Below are 19,999 nucleotides of genomic sequence, written 5' to 3'. Positions count from 1 at the left end.
ACTTCTCTACAACCATTACCACTGTCTTTGCCTTTTGTTCAGTGCCCCCTTTCAACTATAATCTTCTTCACCCCTGAACGTTTCCCTGACATGCCACGCTGTTCCACTTGTCCCTTCCCACTTTCTTTCCTCAGTTGCAGAGAAGGGTCACAGAGATCTATTGCACAGGAAAAAGAGCCTTCGGCTCATCAAGTCTGTGCCAGTCAGAAGCAACCACCTCCCTATTCTAATCCCATTTCCCAGCACTTGGCCCATTGCCTTGGCTTCACAATTGCACATCTAAATCCTGTCTTCAATGTGATGAGGGGCTTGTGCCTCTCCCACCCTCACAGGCAGAGAGTTCCAGTTTCCCACCACCCTCTGGGTGAAAACATTTTTCCTTTACATTCTCTCTTAATCCTTCTGCCCCTTCCCTTAAACTGATCCCTCCAGCAAGGTGGGAGGTTCCTTCTTCTCTATCCTACTTAATTCCCTCATTGTTTCATACATCTCAATCATGACCCCTGTCAGCCTCCTCTGCTCCGAGGAAAACAATCCCAGTCTGCCATATCTCTTTAACACTCTATGAGGGTGAGTCATCCTTCACCTGTAATGCAGGGGTGACTAGGGATGTTCTTCCACAGTGACCTTCATAATACCCTAAAACTTCAAAGTTTAAGGAAGGTATCCAGTCCCACTAGCATACTCCTATAGAGTTGAAAACTGGCTTTTTAACCCTTGTTCTTCTGTGCATTTTTCAAAGGGAAATTTTTGTCCATCTTTTGAGACATATTCAGTAGGGCATTGGCTGGGTGGGATTCTGCACGCCAGTTGTATAAGTTTGGGAGAGTGGGAAATGCTTCTAATTGTTACAAGTAATTTGAAATGTGTTTTTGTTTGGTCCAAGGCCAGGTGCATTAACCCCCGTGGTAAATGTGGGGCTGTTGGGATAAGGTTGGGAGCTGGGTCTGGGTGGAACGCTCAAGGGTGGGTCGGTGCAGAACATGATGAGCCAAATGCCTTCTGTCTGCAGTGATTATATGATGCAATAATTTTATAAGGAAGAGACAGACTCAAAGATGGTGCCCACGAGGCAGTCATCGATTTGCATAAAAGCCCCATCTGGGGTCACTCACCTCCCCCCCCCCCCCCCCCCCCCCACCGACTTTAGCAGCGGGAAGTCTGCCATGATTACTGGGGTCTGGGCCTCTGTGTGACTCCAGAGCCCTCCACGGCATTGTAGGGAAGAGTAGCAGACCACCTCATTGCTCTCCAACACTTTTGATTTTGCCAACAGAAGCTACTGTAACCAGAAGGGGGTTTCCCAGAATTTCGGGAAGTGGGATTCAATGCCTTTCCGTCAATAATTACAGAAACAGCGACCATATTTAATCGTGATAATTTTGTTAGCTCTTTGTTCCTCTATTGGTATTTTATGCTCTATGCCAACAGTTGATCACTACAGATTTTCTGTCAAGGCTCCTGTTTGTCTTTTGAGCTCAAGTTATTTTTATCCGATATTCTTTCAGCTTGACATCTTGGAGATCAAAAGTGAGGAAAACTCCAGGGTTTGCAAAATTAACAGACTCCAATGATCTTTAGTACTGGCAGGGTGTCTCTAATAAATTAGCTGCAGTCCAGCTTGTAAGGTCATGCTTGGCACCACTGGGTTATTCTGTCATGTACCAGTGGCAACAGAGCCTAGTGTGAACTCCAAGGTGGAGTTGCTGGATGGGCCCATATTTCTTGCCCATCCCTAATCGTCCCCCCACAAAGGAGATGGAAATGATGACACCCACCCTCAATGCTGTCCAGCTGCAGTTCAGCGACACTGAAGGAACGGCCGATATATTTCCCAGTCGGGATGGGGAGGGGCTCGGTGGGGAGCTTGCAGGGGGTGGTGTTCCCATGTACCTGCTGCCCCTTGTCCTTCTGGATGGAAGTGGTGGTGGGTTTGGAAGGTGCTGTCTAAGGAGCCTCGGTGAGTTGCTGCAGGGCGTCTTGTAGATGGTACACACTGCTGCGACTGAGCGTCGGTGGGTGGAGGGAGTGGGATGTTTGTGGATGTGGTACCAATCAAAGCGGGGGCTGCTGTGTCCTGGATGGTATTGAGCTTCTTGAATGCTGTTGGAGTTGTCAGTGAGGGATAAGTGGAGGGTATTCCATTTCCTGACTTGTGCCTTGTAGATGCTGGACATGTTTAGGGAGAGTCAGGAGGTAAGTTACTCACCACAGCACTCCCAGCCTTTGACCTGCTCTTGTAGTCTCTATATTTATATGGCAAGTTTAGTTGAGTTTCTGGTCAATGGTAACCCCCAGGACATTGATGGTAGGGGGATTCAATGACAGTAATGCCATTGAAGATCCTATTTCCAAGCAGCTGCTGGCCCATGCCTGCTGGTGGCACATGTTCAACAGAAGAATGCTGGCGTCATGTTAAGCTGAAGTTATCTGTCCATTGGGAGAGACATATCATCTCAAACATCTTCATTGCTCAGAGTATGGGAGGTGGGATGTCATGTTGAGGTTGGGTCCTATGTGGAGCACTGTGTGCAGTTCTGGCTGCCCTGTTACAGGAAGGATATCATTAAGCGGGAGAGGGCTCAGAGAGATTTACCAGGATGTTGCCTGGAATGGAGAGTCTGAGTTCCAAGGAGAGGCTGGATAGGCTGAGACATTTTTCAACTGGACAGGTGACATCAAGGAAGATTACAAAATCATGAGGGGTAATAGATAAGCAAAATGGCAGGTTTCATTTCCCCAGGGTGGGGCATTTCAAGACTGGGGGCATATTTTTAAGGTGAGAAGAGAGAGATTTAAAACGGACATGAGGGGCAATCTTTTTACACAGAGGGTGGTCTGTGTGTGGAATGAACTTTCAGACAAAGTGGTGGATGTGGGTACAGTTACAGCGTTTAAAAGTCATTTAGGTAAGGACATGGATAGGGATAGCTTTGGAAGGATATGGGTCAGGAGCAAACAGGTGGGACTGGTTTAGTTTGGGATTATGGTCAGCATTGACTGGTTGGACCGAAGAGCTGTGTTTCGGTGCTGTACAACTCTGTGAAACTCATTTCCTTCCTGGTTAGGCTCCTCAAGCAACATTTGCACAGACTACATTGTTGCTGGGCTGGTCATCCAACTGCACAGGTGAAAAGCTGCTGCTTTTTTTAACACCCTTCATTCATTAACGGGATGAGGACATTGCTGGTCAGGCAGCATTTATTGCGCATCCCTAACTGCCCAGAGGGCAGTTAAGAGTCAACCGCATTGCTGTGGGTCAGGAGTCACATGTAGGCCCAGACCAGTCAAGGATGGCAATGTCCTTCCCTAAAGGGCATTAGTGAACCGGATGGGTTTTTTCTGACAATCGGCAATGGATTCATGGTCATCATTAGATTCTTAATTCCATGCATTTTATTGAACTCAAATTCTACCATTTGCCATGGTGGGGTTCAAACCCAGGTCCCCAGAACATTATCTGGGTCTCTGGATTAACAGTTCAGTGATAATACCACTAGGCCATTGCCTCCCATCAGGGCACAGGTTCAAAGCCTGTGGAACACCACTGGTCACAGGCTCATTTTAAGTTTTAAAGAGAGGAGAGGTGGAGAGGTTTAGGGAGGGAATTTCAGGACTTAGGGCTGTGGGCAGCTGAATGATCACAGCCCCGTGCCCCATCGTGGCTCTCCATATGAGCACGCCTCCCGGTGCCATTCCCTAACATTTTCCCCATCACGCTCCTGTCTAAGTAGCCATCCAGCTCCCCTTCGTGTAACTTGGTTGAACTTGCCTTTCCCGTCCCCCACCAGCTCCCTTAGGCAGTGCCCCCCAGGCCCTGAATCGATGTCTATGTGAGAGGATGCTCCCTCAAGTTTTTGCTTCCTTTCAGAGTGAATTGAAACCTGCATCCCCTCTTTCTTTCTCGGTCCCCTCATGAGTGTGACTCGGCCAAGTGAGACGAGAGGCCAGAACCAGAGGAGCGCGGCAATGGCTGAGGGTGTGTGGCAGGGGTAGAGGGGAGGGGGGGTGGGATCTGAAAACAGCGCTGAGAGTTTCCACATTGGGGAATGGGTGTCGCACAGGGGGGCGATGATCGAATGGCAGTCAGAGCGCAGTGGGGTCAGGGGAGCAGAGCCTTGGGGCAAGATAGGTTTCTGCATGGTTGCAAATGAGAGTTTAACCAGGACAGCACAAAAGGATCCCCTTGTAAAACCAGCCAGAGGCTGACACGCACTGAATCAGAGGCAGCTCCAACACCTTGTGCATCAAAGGATGGGAACACTTGACAAGAGTCTCCCAAAGCCTGTCCCACCATCGACAAGGCCCAAGTCAGGAGTGTGAGGGAACAGGCCCCCACTTGCCCCTGGATGGAGGCAGCTCTGACAACACTCAAGAAGCTCGACACCATCCAGGACAAAGCAGCCCCCGCTTTGATTGGCACCACATCACAAAGATCCCATTCCCTCCACCCCCGACGCTCAGTGGCAGCAGTGAGTACCATCTACAAGGTGCACTGCAGTAACTCACGGAGGCTCCTTAGTCAGCACCTTCCAAACCCATGACCACCTCCATCCAGAAGGGCATTGGCAGTAGATACATGAGAACACACCCTGAAAGTTCTGAGCCACTCACCATCCTAACTTGGAAATATATGAGCCGTTCCTTCAATGAAATAGAATCTGTACAGCGTGGAAGCAAGTCATTCAGCCCATTAGGTCCACAGTGACCCAGACCCACACCCTACCCTATTCCTGCAACCCTGCATGTCCCATGACTGACCCAGCCTAACTTGCACATTTCTGGGCACTATGGGGTAATTTAGCAAGGTCCATCCACCCCAACCTGCACATGTTTGGAGGAAACCGGAGCACCTGGAGGGAATCCCACACTGACACAGGGAGAATCTGCAAACTCCACACAGATAGTCGCCTGAGGGTGGAATCGAACCTGGGTCCATGGTGCAGTGAGTCAGCAGTGCACTGAGCCATCAGGTCATAATTCTGGAATTCCCTCCTTCAGGGCATTGTGGGTCCACCTAAGGCACACAGACTGCAGTGGTTCAAGAAAGCAGCTCGCTCCCCGCCCCCCCCAACCTTCTCAAGGGAGCAATTAGGGACAGTGCAATAAATGATGGGCCAATAAATGATGGGCCTAAACACATTCCATAAATGAATAAAGATGAATTATGTGGGTCCGAATTTTTTTGGTGGAGGGGGAGAGGTGGCGGTTGCTGTAACTGAGAACATAGAAACGGAGATTGGGAATGAAGGTGCCTGACGACCATTAGTGACAGAACATCAGTGAGTCAGTGATGGCTGATCAAGGGGAGATGATTGGAAATCAATCCTTGAGCATTTTAACAGCGTGAGGAGTGTAACGGAAGCTTTGCTGCACTGTATCGGGCCATCCAGATGAGCTGAGCAGCTGCTAATGAAGGATCCTGTTGTTAACTCAGAGTCCTTTAATCATGTTGAATCCTATTTGTAAACAATGGCAGGCGACAACTCTCTCTTGCACTGCAATCAGAAATTTATCCTCCCACTGGCCTGCTTTTGCTTGAAACAAACTGAGAGAACTGGATAGAATGGACATGGAGAAGATGTCTTCACAGTGATGGGGAGTGGAGGGGGGACCATACTGGCTCAGTGGTTAACGCTGCTGCCTCACAGCACCAGGGATCTGGGTGTGATTCCACCCACAGACACTGTCTGTGTCTTGTCTCCCCGTGTCTGCATGGGTTTCCTCGGGTGCTCCGGTTTCCTCTCACAGTCTAAAGATGAGCAGGTTAGGGTGGATTGGCCGTGCTAAATTGCCCTGTAGTGTCCAGGGATGTGCAGGTTAGGGTGGATTGGCTGTGCTAAATTGTTCCATAGTGCCCAGGGATGTGCAGGTTAGGGTGGATTGGCCGTGCTAAATTGTCCCATAGTGCCCAGGGATGTGCAGGTTAGGGTGGATTGGCCGTGCTAAATTGCCCTGTAGTGTCCAGGGATGTGCAGGTTAGGGTGGATTGGCCATAGGAAACACAAGGTTAGAGGGGAGGGGCAGGGAAGGGGGTTTGGGTGGGATGCTCTTCGGAGGGGTTTGTGTGCACTTGATAATCCCAATGGCCTGCTTCCATACTGTAGGGATTCTATTCTATGATATCATTCTTCTAAAAGCTCCAGCGAATATAGTCCTGACTGATCCAGTCTCTCTCCATACGTCAGCCCTGCCATCCCAGGAATCCGTCTGGTAAACCTTCGCTGCACTCCCTCCATCGCCACAGCATCCTTCCTCCAATAAGGGTACCCCAAACTGCACACAGTGCTCCGGGGGTGGTCTCACTGTACAACTGAACTAAGACATTCCTGCTCCTGTACTCCAATCCTATCACTATGAAGGCCAAAGTACCATTTACTTTCTTCACCGCCTGCTGCCCCCACAGTGCTTACTTTCAGCGGCTCGAGTGCAGGTCTCATTGTGCCTTCCCACCTTTCCCAATCTATTGCAATTCGGACTATAACCAACCTACCTGTGTTTGCTCCCAAAGTGGATATCCTCACACTGACCCACATTCTCTGCTGTGCATTGCCTGTCCTCACTCAGCCTGTCTAAACAACACTGGCACTTCTCTGAAACCTCCTCACAGCTCATCCTCCCACCCAGCTTTGGCACTGACACCCTTTAGAATCAGGGTGAGACACCATCCCCGAAAAGCTAGAACTGGAGGGAGCCATTCTTGAGCTCCCATGAAGGTTATGGCCTTGTGGTACAATCACTGGACTGTCAATCCAGGCACTTCGGGTAAATTCCTGGGCATCCAGGTTCGAATCCTGCCACAGCAGATGGCGCAACTTGAATTTGATGAGAAAAATCTGGAATGAGGAGTTTAATGGTGACCATGAATCCACTGCTGGAAAAATCCATTGGGGTCACTTTAAGGAAGGAAACTGCCATCCTTCCCTGGTCTGGACCTACATGTGACTCCAGACCCACAGCAATGTGGTTGACTCTTAACTGCACTCTGGGCAATTAGGGATGGGCAGTAAATGCTGGCCTAACCAGTGATACCCTCATCCTATGCAGCTCAGTGATCAGCACTGCTGCCTCACAGCACCAGGGACACAGGTTCAATCCCACCCTCAGGTGACTGTCTGAATGGAGTTTGCACGTTCTCCTCATGTCTGTGTGGGTTTCTCCAAGTGCTCCGGTTTCCTCCCGCAGTCATAAAGTTGTGCAGGTTAGGGTGGATTGGCTGTGCTAAATTACCCATAGTGCCCAGGGATATGTGGGTTAGGGTGGATTGGCCGTGCTAAATTGTCCCATAGTGCCCAGGGAAGTGCAGGTTAGGGTGGATTGGCCGTGCTAAATTGTCCCATTGTGCCCAGGGATGTACAGGTTAGGGTGGATTGGCCATGCTAAATTGCCAATAGTGCCCAGGGATGTGCGGGTTAGGGTGGATTGGCCGTGCTAAATTGTCCCATAGTGCCCAGGAATATGTAGGTTAGGGTGGATTGGCCGTGCTAAATTGTCCCATAGTTCCCAGGGATGTGCGGGTTAGGGTGGGATTGGCCGTGCTAAATTGTCCCATAGTATCCAGGGATGTGCGGGTTAGGGTGGATTGGCCGTGCTAAATTGTCCCATAGTGCCCAGGGATGTGCGGGTTAGGGTGGATTGGCCATGCTAAATTGTCCCATAGTATCGAGGGATGTGCGGGTTAGGGTGGATTAGCCGTGCTAAATTGTCCCGTAGTGCACAGGGATGTGCGGGTTAGCGTGGATTGGCCGTGCTAAATTGTCCCATAGTATCGAGGGATGTGCAGGTTAGGGTGGATTAGCCGTGCTAAATTGTCCCGTAGTGCACAGGGATGTGCGGGTTAGGGTGGATTGGCTGTGCTAAATTGTCCCATAGTGCCCAGGGATGTGCCGGTTAGGGTGGATTGGCCGTGCTAAATTGTCCCATAGTGCCCAGGGATGTGCGGGTTAGGGTGGATTGGCCGTGCTAAATTGTCCCATAATGCCCAGGGATGTGCAGGTTAGGGCGGGTTGGCTGTGCTAAATTGTCCCATAGTGTCCAGGGATGTGCGGGTTAGGGTGGATTGGCCGTGCTAAATTGTCCCATAGTGTCCAGGGATGTGCGGGTTAGGGTGGATTGGCCGTGCTAAATTGTCCCATAGTGCCCAGGGATGTGCAGGTTAGGGTGGATTGGCCGTGCTAAATTGTCCCATAGTGCCCAGGGATGTGCAGGTTAGGGTGGGTTGGCCGTGCTAAATTGTCCCATAGTGTCCAGGGATGTGCGGGTTAGGGTGGATTGGCCGTGCTAAATTGTCCCATAGTGTCCAGGGATGTGCGGGTTAGGGTGGATTGGCCGTGCTAAATTGTCCCATAGTGCCCAGGGATGTGCAGGTTAGGGTGGATTGGCCGTGCTAAATTGTCCCATAGTGCCTAGGGATGTGCGGGTTAGGGTGGATTGGCCGTGCTAAATTGTCCCATAGTGCCCAGGGATGTGCGGATTAGGGTGGGATTGGCCGTGCTAAATTGTCCCATAGTGCCCAGGGATGTGCGGGTTAGGGTGGATTGGCCGTGCTAAATTGTCCCATAGTGCCCAGGGATGTGCGGGTTAGGGTGGGATTGGCCGTGCTAAATTGTCCCATAGTGCCCAGGGATGTGCGGATTATTTTGGGATTGGCCGTGCTAAATTGTCCCATAGTGCCCAGGGATGTGCGGGTTAGGGTGGATTGACCGTGCTAAATTGTCCCATAGTGCCCAGGGATGTGCAGGTGAGGGTGGATTGGCCGTGCTAAATTGTCCCATAGTGCCCAGGGATGTGCAGGTTTGGGTGGGTAAAAGGGGGATGGGTCTGGGTGGGATGCTCCAAGGATCGGTGTGGGCTTGTTGGGCCAAGGGCCTGTATTCACACTATAGGGATTCTAAAAGTTAAAAGTGTAAATGTTATGATATTTATTTTGCAAATTGACAGCGAGTGGGGTCGTGCAGAAGGGGAAGGAGGCTTGAGGGTGGCAAGGTATTTGCAAACAATGGAGGGAGTTCGAAGAGGCGAGACAGAGTTACAGAAAGGACACGGCGCATAGGAAGGCCAGGGTGGGGGAGGGGGTGGCATTTGGCCAAAGGTGTCCGTGCTAGCCCAAGGACATAAGCTGGGCAAAGACTATGTTGGTGCATCGGGTATGTCCGGGAGATTAAGCAACCACCAAATTCCAAGGAAAATGATGAGGTGTCAGGGAAGAGAGAGAGAGAGAAAAAAAGCATGAAATCAAAAAGATCTCCAGAAAGAAGACCTTTTCACCTTTGAGTCAAACAGAACGGAAACTGGTCCTTCAGCCCAAATCTTCCATGCCAACCAGATATCCTAAATTAATCTACGCCCATTTGCTAGCATTTGGCCCATATCCCTCTAAACCCTTCCTGCTCATATACTCATATCCAGGTGCTTTTTAAATACTGTAATTGTAACCACCCTGACCATTTCCTCTGGCAACTCGTTCTGTACACACACCACCCTCTGTGTGAAAACATTTCTCCTTAGGTTCCTTTTAAACCTATGCCCCTCTAGTTTTGGACTCCCTTAACCTGGGGGAAAGACCTTCTTTATTCATCCCATCGATGCCCCTCTTGATTTTATAAGCCTCTATAAGGTCACCCCCCTCAGCCTCTGATGCCGCAGGGTAAAAATGTCCCAGCCTGTCCTTGTGCAGCGATACCCACTGATACCCTCCGCTCAACATGCTCTCAAACCCACTTCACTTGCAATCACACACTTGGCAAGGTTGTGAGGAGTGGGTGCCAGGCAGAAAGCGGGCAGGGTCGAAGCGAAAGGCAATTGCCACCAAGCCTCCCCCAGGCGATGAGAAAGAGGGAGCTGACATGAGGAAATAGCCCACTCTTCAGAGAACTCTCATTGCCGTTTCACTGTCGCAGGTGGCCTACTCTCCGCTCCCATCACACCACCACAGTGTCTGCATCATCGGCTAGCTCCACTGCTGGACTTCACAGTGATAGGACGTCTCGAGAATAGAATCGGACACTGTGTGGGAAGTGGTGTTTGGAAACGCTGTTTAAAAATAAATGGTGAGCGAGAGGCCGCAGTCTCCTACTGAAGGCAGGTGATGGAGGTTAGGAGTTCTCTTCTCTTGAAGGTTCCTGAGTCTGCGGAACTCTTTCTGCAGGGAATTGGGGTCGGTGGACCTTCCTCAGATAGGCCTGTGACGAGGACGAGGGAGGTAGCCCCACTCCTCCTCTGTCTATTTATTTCCCAGCTCCCAACCCAAAACATCTACTTTCCTGCTCCTCTGATGCTACCTGGCCTGCTGTGTTCCTTCTGCTCCACTTTCTGTTTTCTCTGACTCCAGCATCTGCAGTTCTTGCTATCTCCCGGGGGAGTTTGAAGATGCGCCAACAATTAGGAGACAAAAATAATAGAATCCCTACAGTGCAGATGGGAGCCATTTGGTCCATCAAGGATATTGCTGGGGTTGGAAGGTTTCAGCCACACGGAGAGGTATCCACAGGGAATAGGCTGGGACTACATTTACTCGAGTGCCGGAGACTGAGGGGTGACCTTATAGAGGTTTATATAATCATGAGGGGCATGGATAGAGTGAATAGACAAGGTCTTTTCCCCAGGGTAGGGGAGTCCAAACCTAGTGGGACATAGGTTTAAGGTGAGAGGGAAAAGGTTTAAAAAGGGTCCTAAGGAGCAACTTTTTCACGCAGAGGGTGGTGCGTGTATGGAATGAGCTGCCAAAGGAAGCTGCCAAAGGCTGGTACAGTTACAGCATTTAAAAGGCATCTGGATGAGTACAGAGGGAGATGGGCCAAATGTTGACAAATGGGACTAGATTAGTTTAGGATATCTGGTCAGCATAGTCGGGTTGGATCAAATGGCCTGATTCTGTCCTGTACATCTCTATGACTCTAAGGGTGTTCCACCCCTCCAAATAGTGTCCCACCCTATTCCAGCATTTCCCATGGCTAATTCACCTATCCTGTACATCTCTGGACGATTTAGCATGGCCATCCCACCTAACATGCACAACTTTTGGACTGTGAGAGGAAACTGGAACAAACCCTCACGGACACGGGTATAGCATGCAAGCTCCACAAGAGAGTCGCCCAAGGGTGGGATCAAGCCTGGGTCCCCCGGCACCTTGAGGCAGCAGCACTAACCACTAGCCACCTAACGCCTTTGGGAATGAATCAATAAGTGTAGTCACTGATGTGGACTATATAAATACTGTTTGGTAGAACCATGGGTGAGTAAATTTACAACTTTTTCATTTGGGAACCTATTGTCTATATAAAATATTTGATTGGAAGCTTGTTATCTCTGAAATCAGTATCAGAACGATTGTTTTTGGAGCAAATATTAAGCTATGCACGATCTCTTTACAGTGTTCAGCTCCTACCCAAACATGCACAAGTGTCCAAACAAAGAAATCTGAGCCTCATCTGGTCTAAAAGGTGAGGAATAAAGGGTCAAAATCAACCATGCAACACCCCTCTCAGTTACCCTCCTTGGGGTCAAAGGGGTAAGGCTTGGGGTTGAATCCAGAACTGCGGACGCTGGAACTCTGAAACAGAAACAGAGATTGCTGCAATTACTCAGCAGTATCAGCAGAGAGAGAAAGCAGAGTTCGCACTTTGAGTCTGGGGTCAATGTGTGGGCAGTCAGACCAGCATGACTAACCCTTGGTCATCGGTCGATTAAAATTTCCTCTCGATCTCGCTGCAAACTAAGAGGCGGTCCCTTTGGATTGGAGATGAGGGGCACCGTACTCTCTGCCCAGTCAGGACCTTGAATTCTCAGCCTGCTTGATGCACGGTGGAAGTGGGGGTCTTTTTAATGACGAGGTAGGTAGGTTCGTGACTGATATGGAGGTTAAAGGGCATCAGGGGGGCACGGGGAGAGGTGGGGAGTGTGGAGTCAAGAGAACAGCCACAGCCATGCCAAAAGGTGGGGTGGACACAAAGGGACCAAATGGCCTACTCCGAGTCCTCGTGTGTATGTGATTTGTGCTCTCTTCTCGAATGGGAAGGATCCCAGCCTCTTCAGATACCCACTCAATCCCACACTGTTCATAAAAAAGGTCAGGCTTTTGAGATTGGGGTGGGGGCATGGTCTGTTTGTGAATTAAATCCCTCTGTGATGATATTACGGCTTTTAAGAGATGCCATTTGGTCCTTTTTTTAACAAAGAGAGATTGAGATAGAGCCGTCAGTTCTGAGCCAATAAAGTAAACAGCTTGGAGGCCTAGGGGGTTTCTTTTTAAAGTTGGAGCAATAGAAGCAGCATGGATGGGTGGAGTCAGGCTCCCATAGAATCAGGATTTTTTTTTGTTTTAGTTCACTTTTCAGTACTGGTTGAGGTTTTGCAGCTGCCATGGATCGCTCCCTGCTACAGAAAAAAAAACATTTGAGGTCTCTCTCTGTCTTGATGTTCTTTCCTCCTGGATTGGAGTAACTTGAAATGTGCTTTCCAGTGTTAAATCAACTAACCCACAGAGTTCAAAAACAAAGTTGCCGGAGAAGCTCAGCAGGTCTGGCGGTATCTGTGAAGGGAAAAGCAGAGTTGACGTTTCGGGTCCGGTGACCCTTCCTCAGAAACGTTAGCTCTGTTTTTCCCTTCACAGATGCCGCCAGACCTGCTGAGCTTCTCCGGCAACTTTGTTTTTATTCCTGATTTACCGCATTTGCAGTTTTTTTGGTTTTTAACCCACAAAGTTAGTTGATCCCTTGTCAATAGTATGACGGATGTGTCAAACATGGAACCCCGGTCCTTGAGGGAAAATGTGACTTCCCCTAAAGCCTTTGGCCTTTGGAGACAATCTATTTTACTGAATTTGCCTTTGCCAACGGTGTGCCTGTGAGATCTTACGATATTGGAGCCATTACTGTTCGGCGGTTAAATAATCCATTATTCTGTTAAGCTTTCCAACAGAGTTAAAGTTAAACCAATTCCTCTTCCTTCTGTTTGCATTTTAATTGCAGCGTTAAAGAATAAAGTGTGTTTTGCTTAAAGCGGAGAAATGTAACCAATCAAATTCCATCTGGAACACAGCATCTTACATTTGCTTCTAAATAAGATAAAAGTTAGGATCCAGGCTATCTCCTTGATATATCTGAAGGGGGTTTGGACTAGTCCATTACACCTCTGCTTGCATCTCCCTATCACTAAACGTCTCAAAATTATTCAAGAATCCACCTAGGTCTCTGTACGTGAAAGGGTGATCAAGAGAAAGGATATCGTTTTTTTTAGTGTACAGCGTGATAGTGTGCCTTTCAACTCAATTGTGTACCGAGATGCACACATTTGTACACAAGAAGAGGGAACGCATTTCTGAATGTTAGCTGATCTAACTGAAACGGCCTTTCTCTGACAGACATGATACGTGGAGCTTATTGATGAATTGGAAGTCTGGTCCTCCAGACCAGAATGTGTTTCATCAGCTACAACCTCTAGAAGACAGCTCGCCTTTCAGGGATCTGCATTGCCATGTGTTTACAACATTGTGCCTCTGCCTGACAGTTAATCTGCTCTAATCGTCTGAACGGTTTGCAAGGTGTTCGATCAGCCAACCCACAGAGTTAATCATTCCTTGTCAATCGTATGACAGACTTGTCAAATGTGGAAGCAGGGTGTTCGAGCAAAGGAGATTTCCCTAAAACTTTTCGCCTTAAGGGAATCCAGTGATTGTTTGTGCTACAGGGTCCCCTGAGCCAACACACAGCTTGCGAAGTGCCATTTAAAAGTTGGGGAGCCAGTTTACAAAGCCCGCAGTATGTGGGGAAGAAAGGTTTGGTGCCCTTTCAAGCATCAAATGACATGATCGCTGACCCCTTCAAAAATGGAAGCTCCTCGTTCTGAGGCGAACAAAAATGGCATGCGCAGTGTCATCAAGTGGCAGAGAGAAAGAGAAAAGGTTGGGGGGGATAGAGGGTCACGTACACACAAAACTTAATGGCGGTGAGGTAGAGACATGGTGTCCCAGACAGAGCAAAGACGTTTGGCTAAAATTCCCAGCATGCCATGCAGGATGGACAGCAGCGGTGGTGGTGGGGGGGATCCACTGGAGTGGAGGACGAGAGAGAGAGGCAGAGGGGAACATCTAGGCTGTTGGGGTGGACGAGTACAGTCCTCTCGAGCTCGTCCTCTGTCCACTCCACCACCCGACCCCTTCTCGCCCCACCATTCTCCTCCCCATGCCAACACCCGCCCGCCCCTCCTCTCGCAACCTCCAAGCCCATCTCAGTTGGAGTCTAGAGAGAGAGAGAGGGAGAGAGGACGGAATAAGCGATGGATTGATTGCGAGAAAGAATGGAGAGAGAGAGAGAAGTAGAAAAGGACATTTCCCCCTTTCTCTCCAACTGAAAGCGAACTGAAAACAAGATGGCGGGCAGGGAATGGAAACATATCCGCAATGACCAGAATGGATGGATGGTGGAAGGGGAGAAAGAAAGGAAAATGCGGCGAGGAAGCCAAAAGAAAGATTTACCAACCCCTGTCGCTTCGAAAATTGTTTTTTTTTGTTTCATTCTAAGAAGCTTCGATGTGGGTTATCGAAAAGGAAAACGGAACTGAAAACACACCAACCCAAACAATAAGACAATAAGAATGATATCTACCAGATAATGCAGTTTGTTTACCATTGCGTGTCCAATGCCAGAGTGCTTTCCAGTAGAAAGAAGGGAAGGGGAGAGCAGAAAAAGGGAAAGAAAACAAAACGACAAGACTGTAAACTCACTAAAGGATTTACACTCAAAAAAGAATGATGGAATTTTTTTTAGAAGGTTAGTAATATTACATAAGCTTGAAGAAAAGGTTAACAGTTAGTACAGAGAAAAAAAATGACCACATTCCATGAATGAGGATAAGGGTTAGTTCTCAAAGCGTGGTTAGTAAAAAAGTACACACAAAATTGGCAAATTAATTGCTTTCTTTTACAGGAGGGCGTGTCAGGGTGTGCCATTGGGATCTTGGCTGATGGTAAAGATCGAGTGGGCATCAGTACCTTGGTGAGGGCTGCCCATTTGGGCGAAGGGCAAGTGGGTACGGGATTTGATAGCGCCCATTTCTTCTGGATTTTGTGACAACCCACCCTTACTCCAATACCACCCCCTACCATCTCAACCCCCAATATACCCTCTGAAATCTGCCATCCCAATATGTTTTTTTTTCTTTTGTCTTGTTCTTCCGACCTGGGTTCGCTCCCCGTCTAATCCTGCAAAGGGGGCGCACACCGTCACTGAGTATCATCGGCCAAGGCTTTCAGAGGGTGGAAAAGGAAGATAACCCTCCGGCGAGGTTGTGAGATATGTCATCAAGCGTAAACTGACGTGCTTTTCAAAAGGCAAAACACACATGTGTCCATAACCCCACCTGCCACCAACACCTCGCAAAAATCATTTCAGCACAGAAACAGTGTCAGATACAATGAGCGTCAGCCAGGACTGGGCACATCAGCTTGGGGTCTGCCTCTTAGAAAAAATTTAAGGCCTTCTTCGATGGCAGTTCCCAGGTTTCCAATAATCATCATTTTCTATTCCATTATGTTCTAGTGATACTATCTTGAGTTGGGTGTAGCTTCATTTGCGCAGTATTCAATGAACAACGGTCATTCAAAAGTGTCCAATTTGTTTGGAAGGAATCCACTTTAGCAGCTCCACAATTTCTGACCTCTTGTCTTCTCTGAAGATTAGCCCTTTGAACTAACTACCTCTAAAACTCTTTGACAGGGTCAACACAGGAAGGATGTTCCTGATGACCCAGGGAATCCAGAACCAGGGGGCCACGGTCTAAGGATTACAGGGAGGACCATTTAGGACTGAGATGAGGAGAAATGTCTTCACCCAGAAGAGTGGGGAACCTGTGGGATTCTCAGCCTCTGAAATATTGGATGTGTCAAAGAGTTGGACATATGTCTTAAGGCCCAAAGGGTATGGGGAAGAAAGCAGGGACAGGAAACCGAATTGGAAGATCAATCATTATCTTACTGAATGGCAGAGCAGGCTTTAAGGGCTGAGTGATCTACTCCTGCTCCTATTGGCCACGCTTCTGGTGTCAGTATTTCTCCCTCCTGTGCCCTCTGCCCTCTGGTATCTCACTCCAGAGGCCAAGCCAGGTCATACAGGCTGGGGGGCGTGAGGGTGAAGTGAGGATGTAACCAAGGATGGCACACACCAAGGCTATAGAGAGAGCAATGGCAATATCACTGGGTGAGTGATCCTGAGACCCAGTCTCCAGCCGTCCAGAGGGCCAGTCTAATGCTCTCAAGACACTGGTTTAAATCTAACTAGGGCAGCAGAAATGGTGGAAAATAATCTCGAATCATAAGATGTGAGGTTGAAATTGCAACAATCATTTTCATGAACCACCCCCACCCCAACCCCGACATCTAGGTACACTAATGTGCCTTTCGGGGAGGGGACATCTGCTGGTTCTTACCCAGTCTAGGCCTACATGTGACCCCAGGCCCCAAAGAGATGGCCATTGGCTCTTAACAGCCCGTCTGAATTGGCCTGAGAGACCCACTCCATTTCCACGGTAATTAGGGAAATGGGTATAAAATTATAGCCACAATCAGCAACTTCTCCCATCTCACTCCTCCTGCACTCAGTATTCTCACTCTTCATCCTTCTCTCCAAAAGTCCCAGCTTGGGATGCGGCAAAAGCCGAGAGAGCGAGACAGGTTGGGGGTGGGGGGTGAGGCAGATATCTGGAGCTAGCACACCTCTCTGATTTCAGGGCTCCCACCTTCACCTTCACCATCCATTGGATAGACAGTCAGAATCTGGTCTCTACTGACTAGTAGCTGGGCCGACGTGTGACAAAGCAATGCAGGTGTGACTGACTGGCTCACTTAAAACAAGGTTTGGCCTTAACCCTAAACCTCATCCTAACCTTAACCCTAATCCTAATCCTAATCTGGAATTGAAACCAAGCCCTAAACCTAAGCCTGATCCTGACCGTAACCATAATCCTAACCTTAACCATGACCCCAACCTTAACCTTAGCCCTAGTACACCCCTAATCCTAGCCCCAGCTTTAACCTCAAGCCTAACCCTGAACCTGACACCAATCTTAACCCTAACCCTCGCTCTAACCTTAGCCCTACCCCTAGCCCTAACCCCGACCCTTACCCTAACCCTAACCCCTAACACTTAACTCCTAAGGCTAACCCTGACCCTAATCCTAACCTTAACCTTAACCCTAAACCTAATCTTAACCCTAATCTGAACCCTAACCCTAACCTTAACCCTGACCCTAACCCCTAACACTAACCTTAACCCTAAACCTAATCTTAACCCGAAATTTAATCCTAACCTTAACCCTAACCCTAATCCTAACCTTAACCCTGACCCTGGCCCTAACCCCTAATACTAACCCTAACCCTAATCCTAACCTTACCCCTAACCTTAACCCTGACCATAACCCTAGCACTAATACTAACCCTAACACTAACCCTCACACTAACACTTGCAAAAATGGTTCTAAATATATCCTGGAGCCAGTGCAGCACACCCTCCAAACCCCTCCTGATTGAACTGGAGAGAAAAGAGACATCCCCTCCCCACCACCATCCATTGAGAACACAATCCATTTGTTGCAGCTCAATGTGTCTGGGAATCATTGACCCCTCCCCAGTACGAGGAGCCTTGAGCAATGGAGGTTGGATGTCAGCCACCAGCGCACCCATTTAACCCATTTGGCCAATTAGGTGGTGCTTGACTCCCCAATCTCTATCACCCTCTGACAGGCAGAGAAAGAGTCCCAATATATGCCCAGTCCTGGCATCTTGACGCTTACAAAACACGGCTCAGTGAGGACATCCTGCTAGGCACCCGAATGGAACAGACCGACAGGCATTGTTGGGATTGGTGGGAATACTGTGCAGAGATTCCCAGCGTTTGGTCGTGATGGAGGTGGGGGAAGGGGAAGGTACAATGGGCTGAAGGGGTGTTCCATTCAAGTGTGTGCCCTGAGGGTAAAGAGCTACCACGCAACTGAGCAAGCACCCATGAGATCGCAGAAGCCCCCAGCCCCCCACCAGCCCCCACCTTGAGCGGTAAGTACATTCATTTGTCACAAAGAGACCACAGAAGAGGAAGAAGGTTCTACAATCACATTCAGTAACTGAGGGAGGTCAGAGTCTGTCAATCTAGCCTATAGTGCAGTTTCTTTAGGAGCTCCTGGCACATCACCAGTGTGCTCCCCACTCCCTAGATTCCCTGCTAGAGCTGGGGAACAACAGGAGGCTATTCAGCCTACCCCAGTCCTGCTCTCCCCATGCTTGCCTACCAGTAACACACATGGACACATACACACGCACGCATTCATGCACACTCACTCACAAACACACTCATTTGCACACAAAGACATATGCATACACACAGACACACTAACATACACTCATAGATTAAGGTGCCCACTCTGACGCACACACTCACTCATACATACACGACCGCACACACACAGAATCTCACACCCACCCAAAATGACATACACACACGTGTACACAAAATCATATACAGACACAGACACAAAATCACAAATGTACGGACACAAAATCACACACAGACACAAAATCACACACACAGACACACACACGCACTCACATACTTTCACACTCACACACAATCACACATATGCACTCACCCAAACACCCTTACACACAAACACACAAACTCAGAGACAAATGGACACACACGTGTACAGACATCCAGACACACAAATTCTCACTACACATTTACACTGACAGACACAGACATACAGGCACTTGCACATGCATTTGGTCACACACACACACATACACACACATGCACGCACATGCTCACGCACCCGCACACACACATGGACACACATGCACACACATACACATCTGTACACACACGCACAAATACATCAATGTACATGCACCCACACTCTCACAAACTCACTCAGACACACAAACTCACACACGCTTAAATAGTCTCACACACACACAGTCTCACACACACTTACACGTGCTCGCACTCACCCACACACTTTCTCCTGTATACACACATACCTACACAGGCAGGCACACACAGATGCACATTCACAAGCACACACACATTCACACACTCACATACACACGCAGACACACTCATTGAGACACTCACATAGACACACACTCTCACACACATACATATACATTCACACATACACAGCCACACACACTACCTGCACAAACACACACTCTCACAGTGCACACTCTAACACACACTCACAATATAAACACTCTCATACTGCACCATCACAAGTACCTAATCCCATACAACGTCCCTCCGATACACTCAATCACACTTACAGACATATGCTCCCACACACACACAAGCATTCCTGCATACATGCATATGGAAACACACACACACACACACACACACACACACACACACACTCAGACACATACCATACACAAACACAAAATTACATACTCACATTCACACAAAAATGCTCATGCACACATACACACAAACACTCTTGCACACTCAAATACGCTTACACACACACACACACACATTCACATTATCTGCTGTACACACATACACTAACACACACACTCACATGCAAGTGCACACTCAGATACTCAGACACACACTCATCCTCTCACATTCACACTCTCTCATATGCACTTATACATGCACACAGGCACGCACACAATCACAGACACCCATGCACACACAAAGGCATACATATTTATACTCACACACACTCACACACAGCACAGTCATCCACATATTTACCCATTCGAACAAATACAGATTAAATCTCACACACACATTCTCATAAAAACACACTTGCACATTCACACACACAAACACACACTCACAATCCACACTAATACACATACTTTCACATCCTCGTATACGCACACATACGCATACCCAGACACTCTCTTACACATACACAGTCTCACATACACACTCACTCAGATAAACACACACACACACACACACATGCATGCAGACACACTTTCTCACACACACACACACACACACAC

The 19,999-nt window shown here is 48.6% G+C and overlaps 1 protein-coding gene across 2 annotated transcripts in view; it reads right to left on the bottom strand.

Moving 5' to 3' along the window:
• The window catches only part of LOC125449256 (neurexin-2-like), a 1,112,849-nt gene that overhangs the window by 738,951 nt on the left and 353,899 nt on the right, over positions 1 to 19,999 (bottom strand). For both annotated transcript variants that reach the window (XM_059641436.1, XM_059641437.1), the window contains exon 5: positions 14,625 to 14,648. In XM_059641436.1, the coding sequence (XP_059497419.1) occupies positions 14,625 to 14,648 (24 nt within the window). The remainder of the gene's footprint in view (positions 1 to 14,624; positions 14,649 to 19,999) is intronic.

Source organism: Stegostoma tigrinum, chromosome 42 (genome assembly GCF_030684315.1).
Source record: "Stegostoma tigrinum isolate sSteTig4 chromosome 42, sSteTig4.hap1, whole genome shotgun sequence".
Lineage (NCBI taxonomy): Eukaryota > Metazoa > Chordata > Chondrichthyes > Orectolobiformes > Stegostomatidae > Stegostoma > Stegostoma tigrinum.
This window is presented reverse-complemented; position numbering and strand designations above follow the sequence as displayed.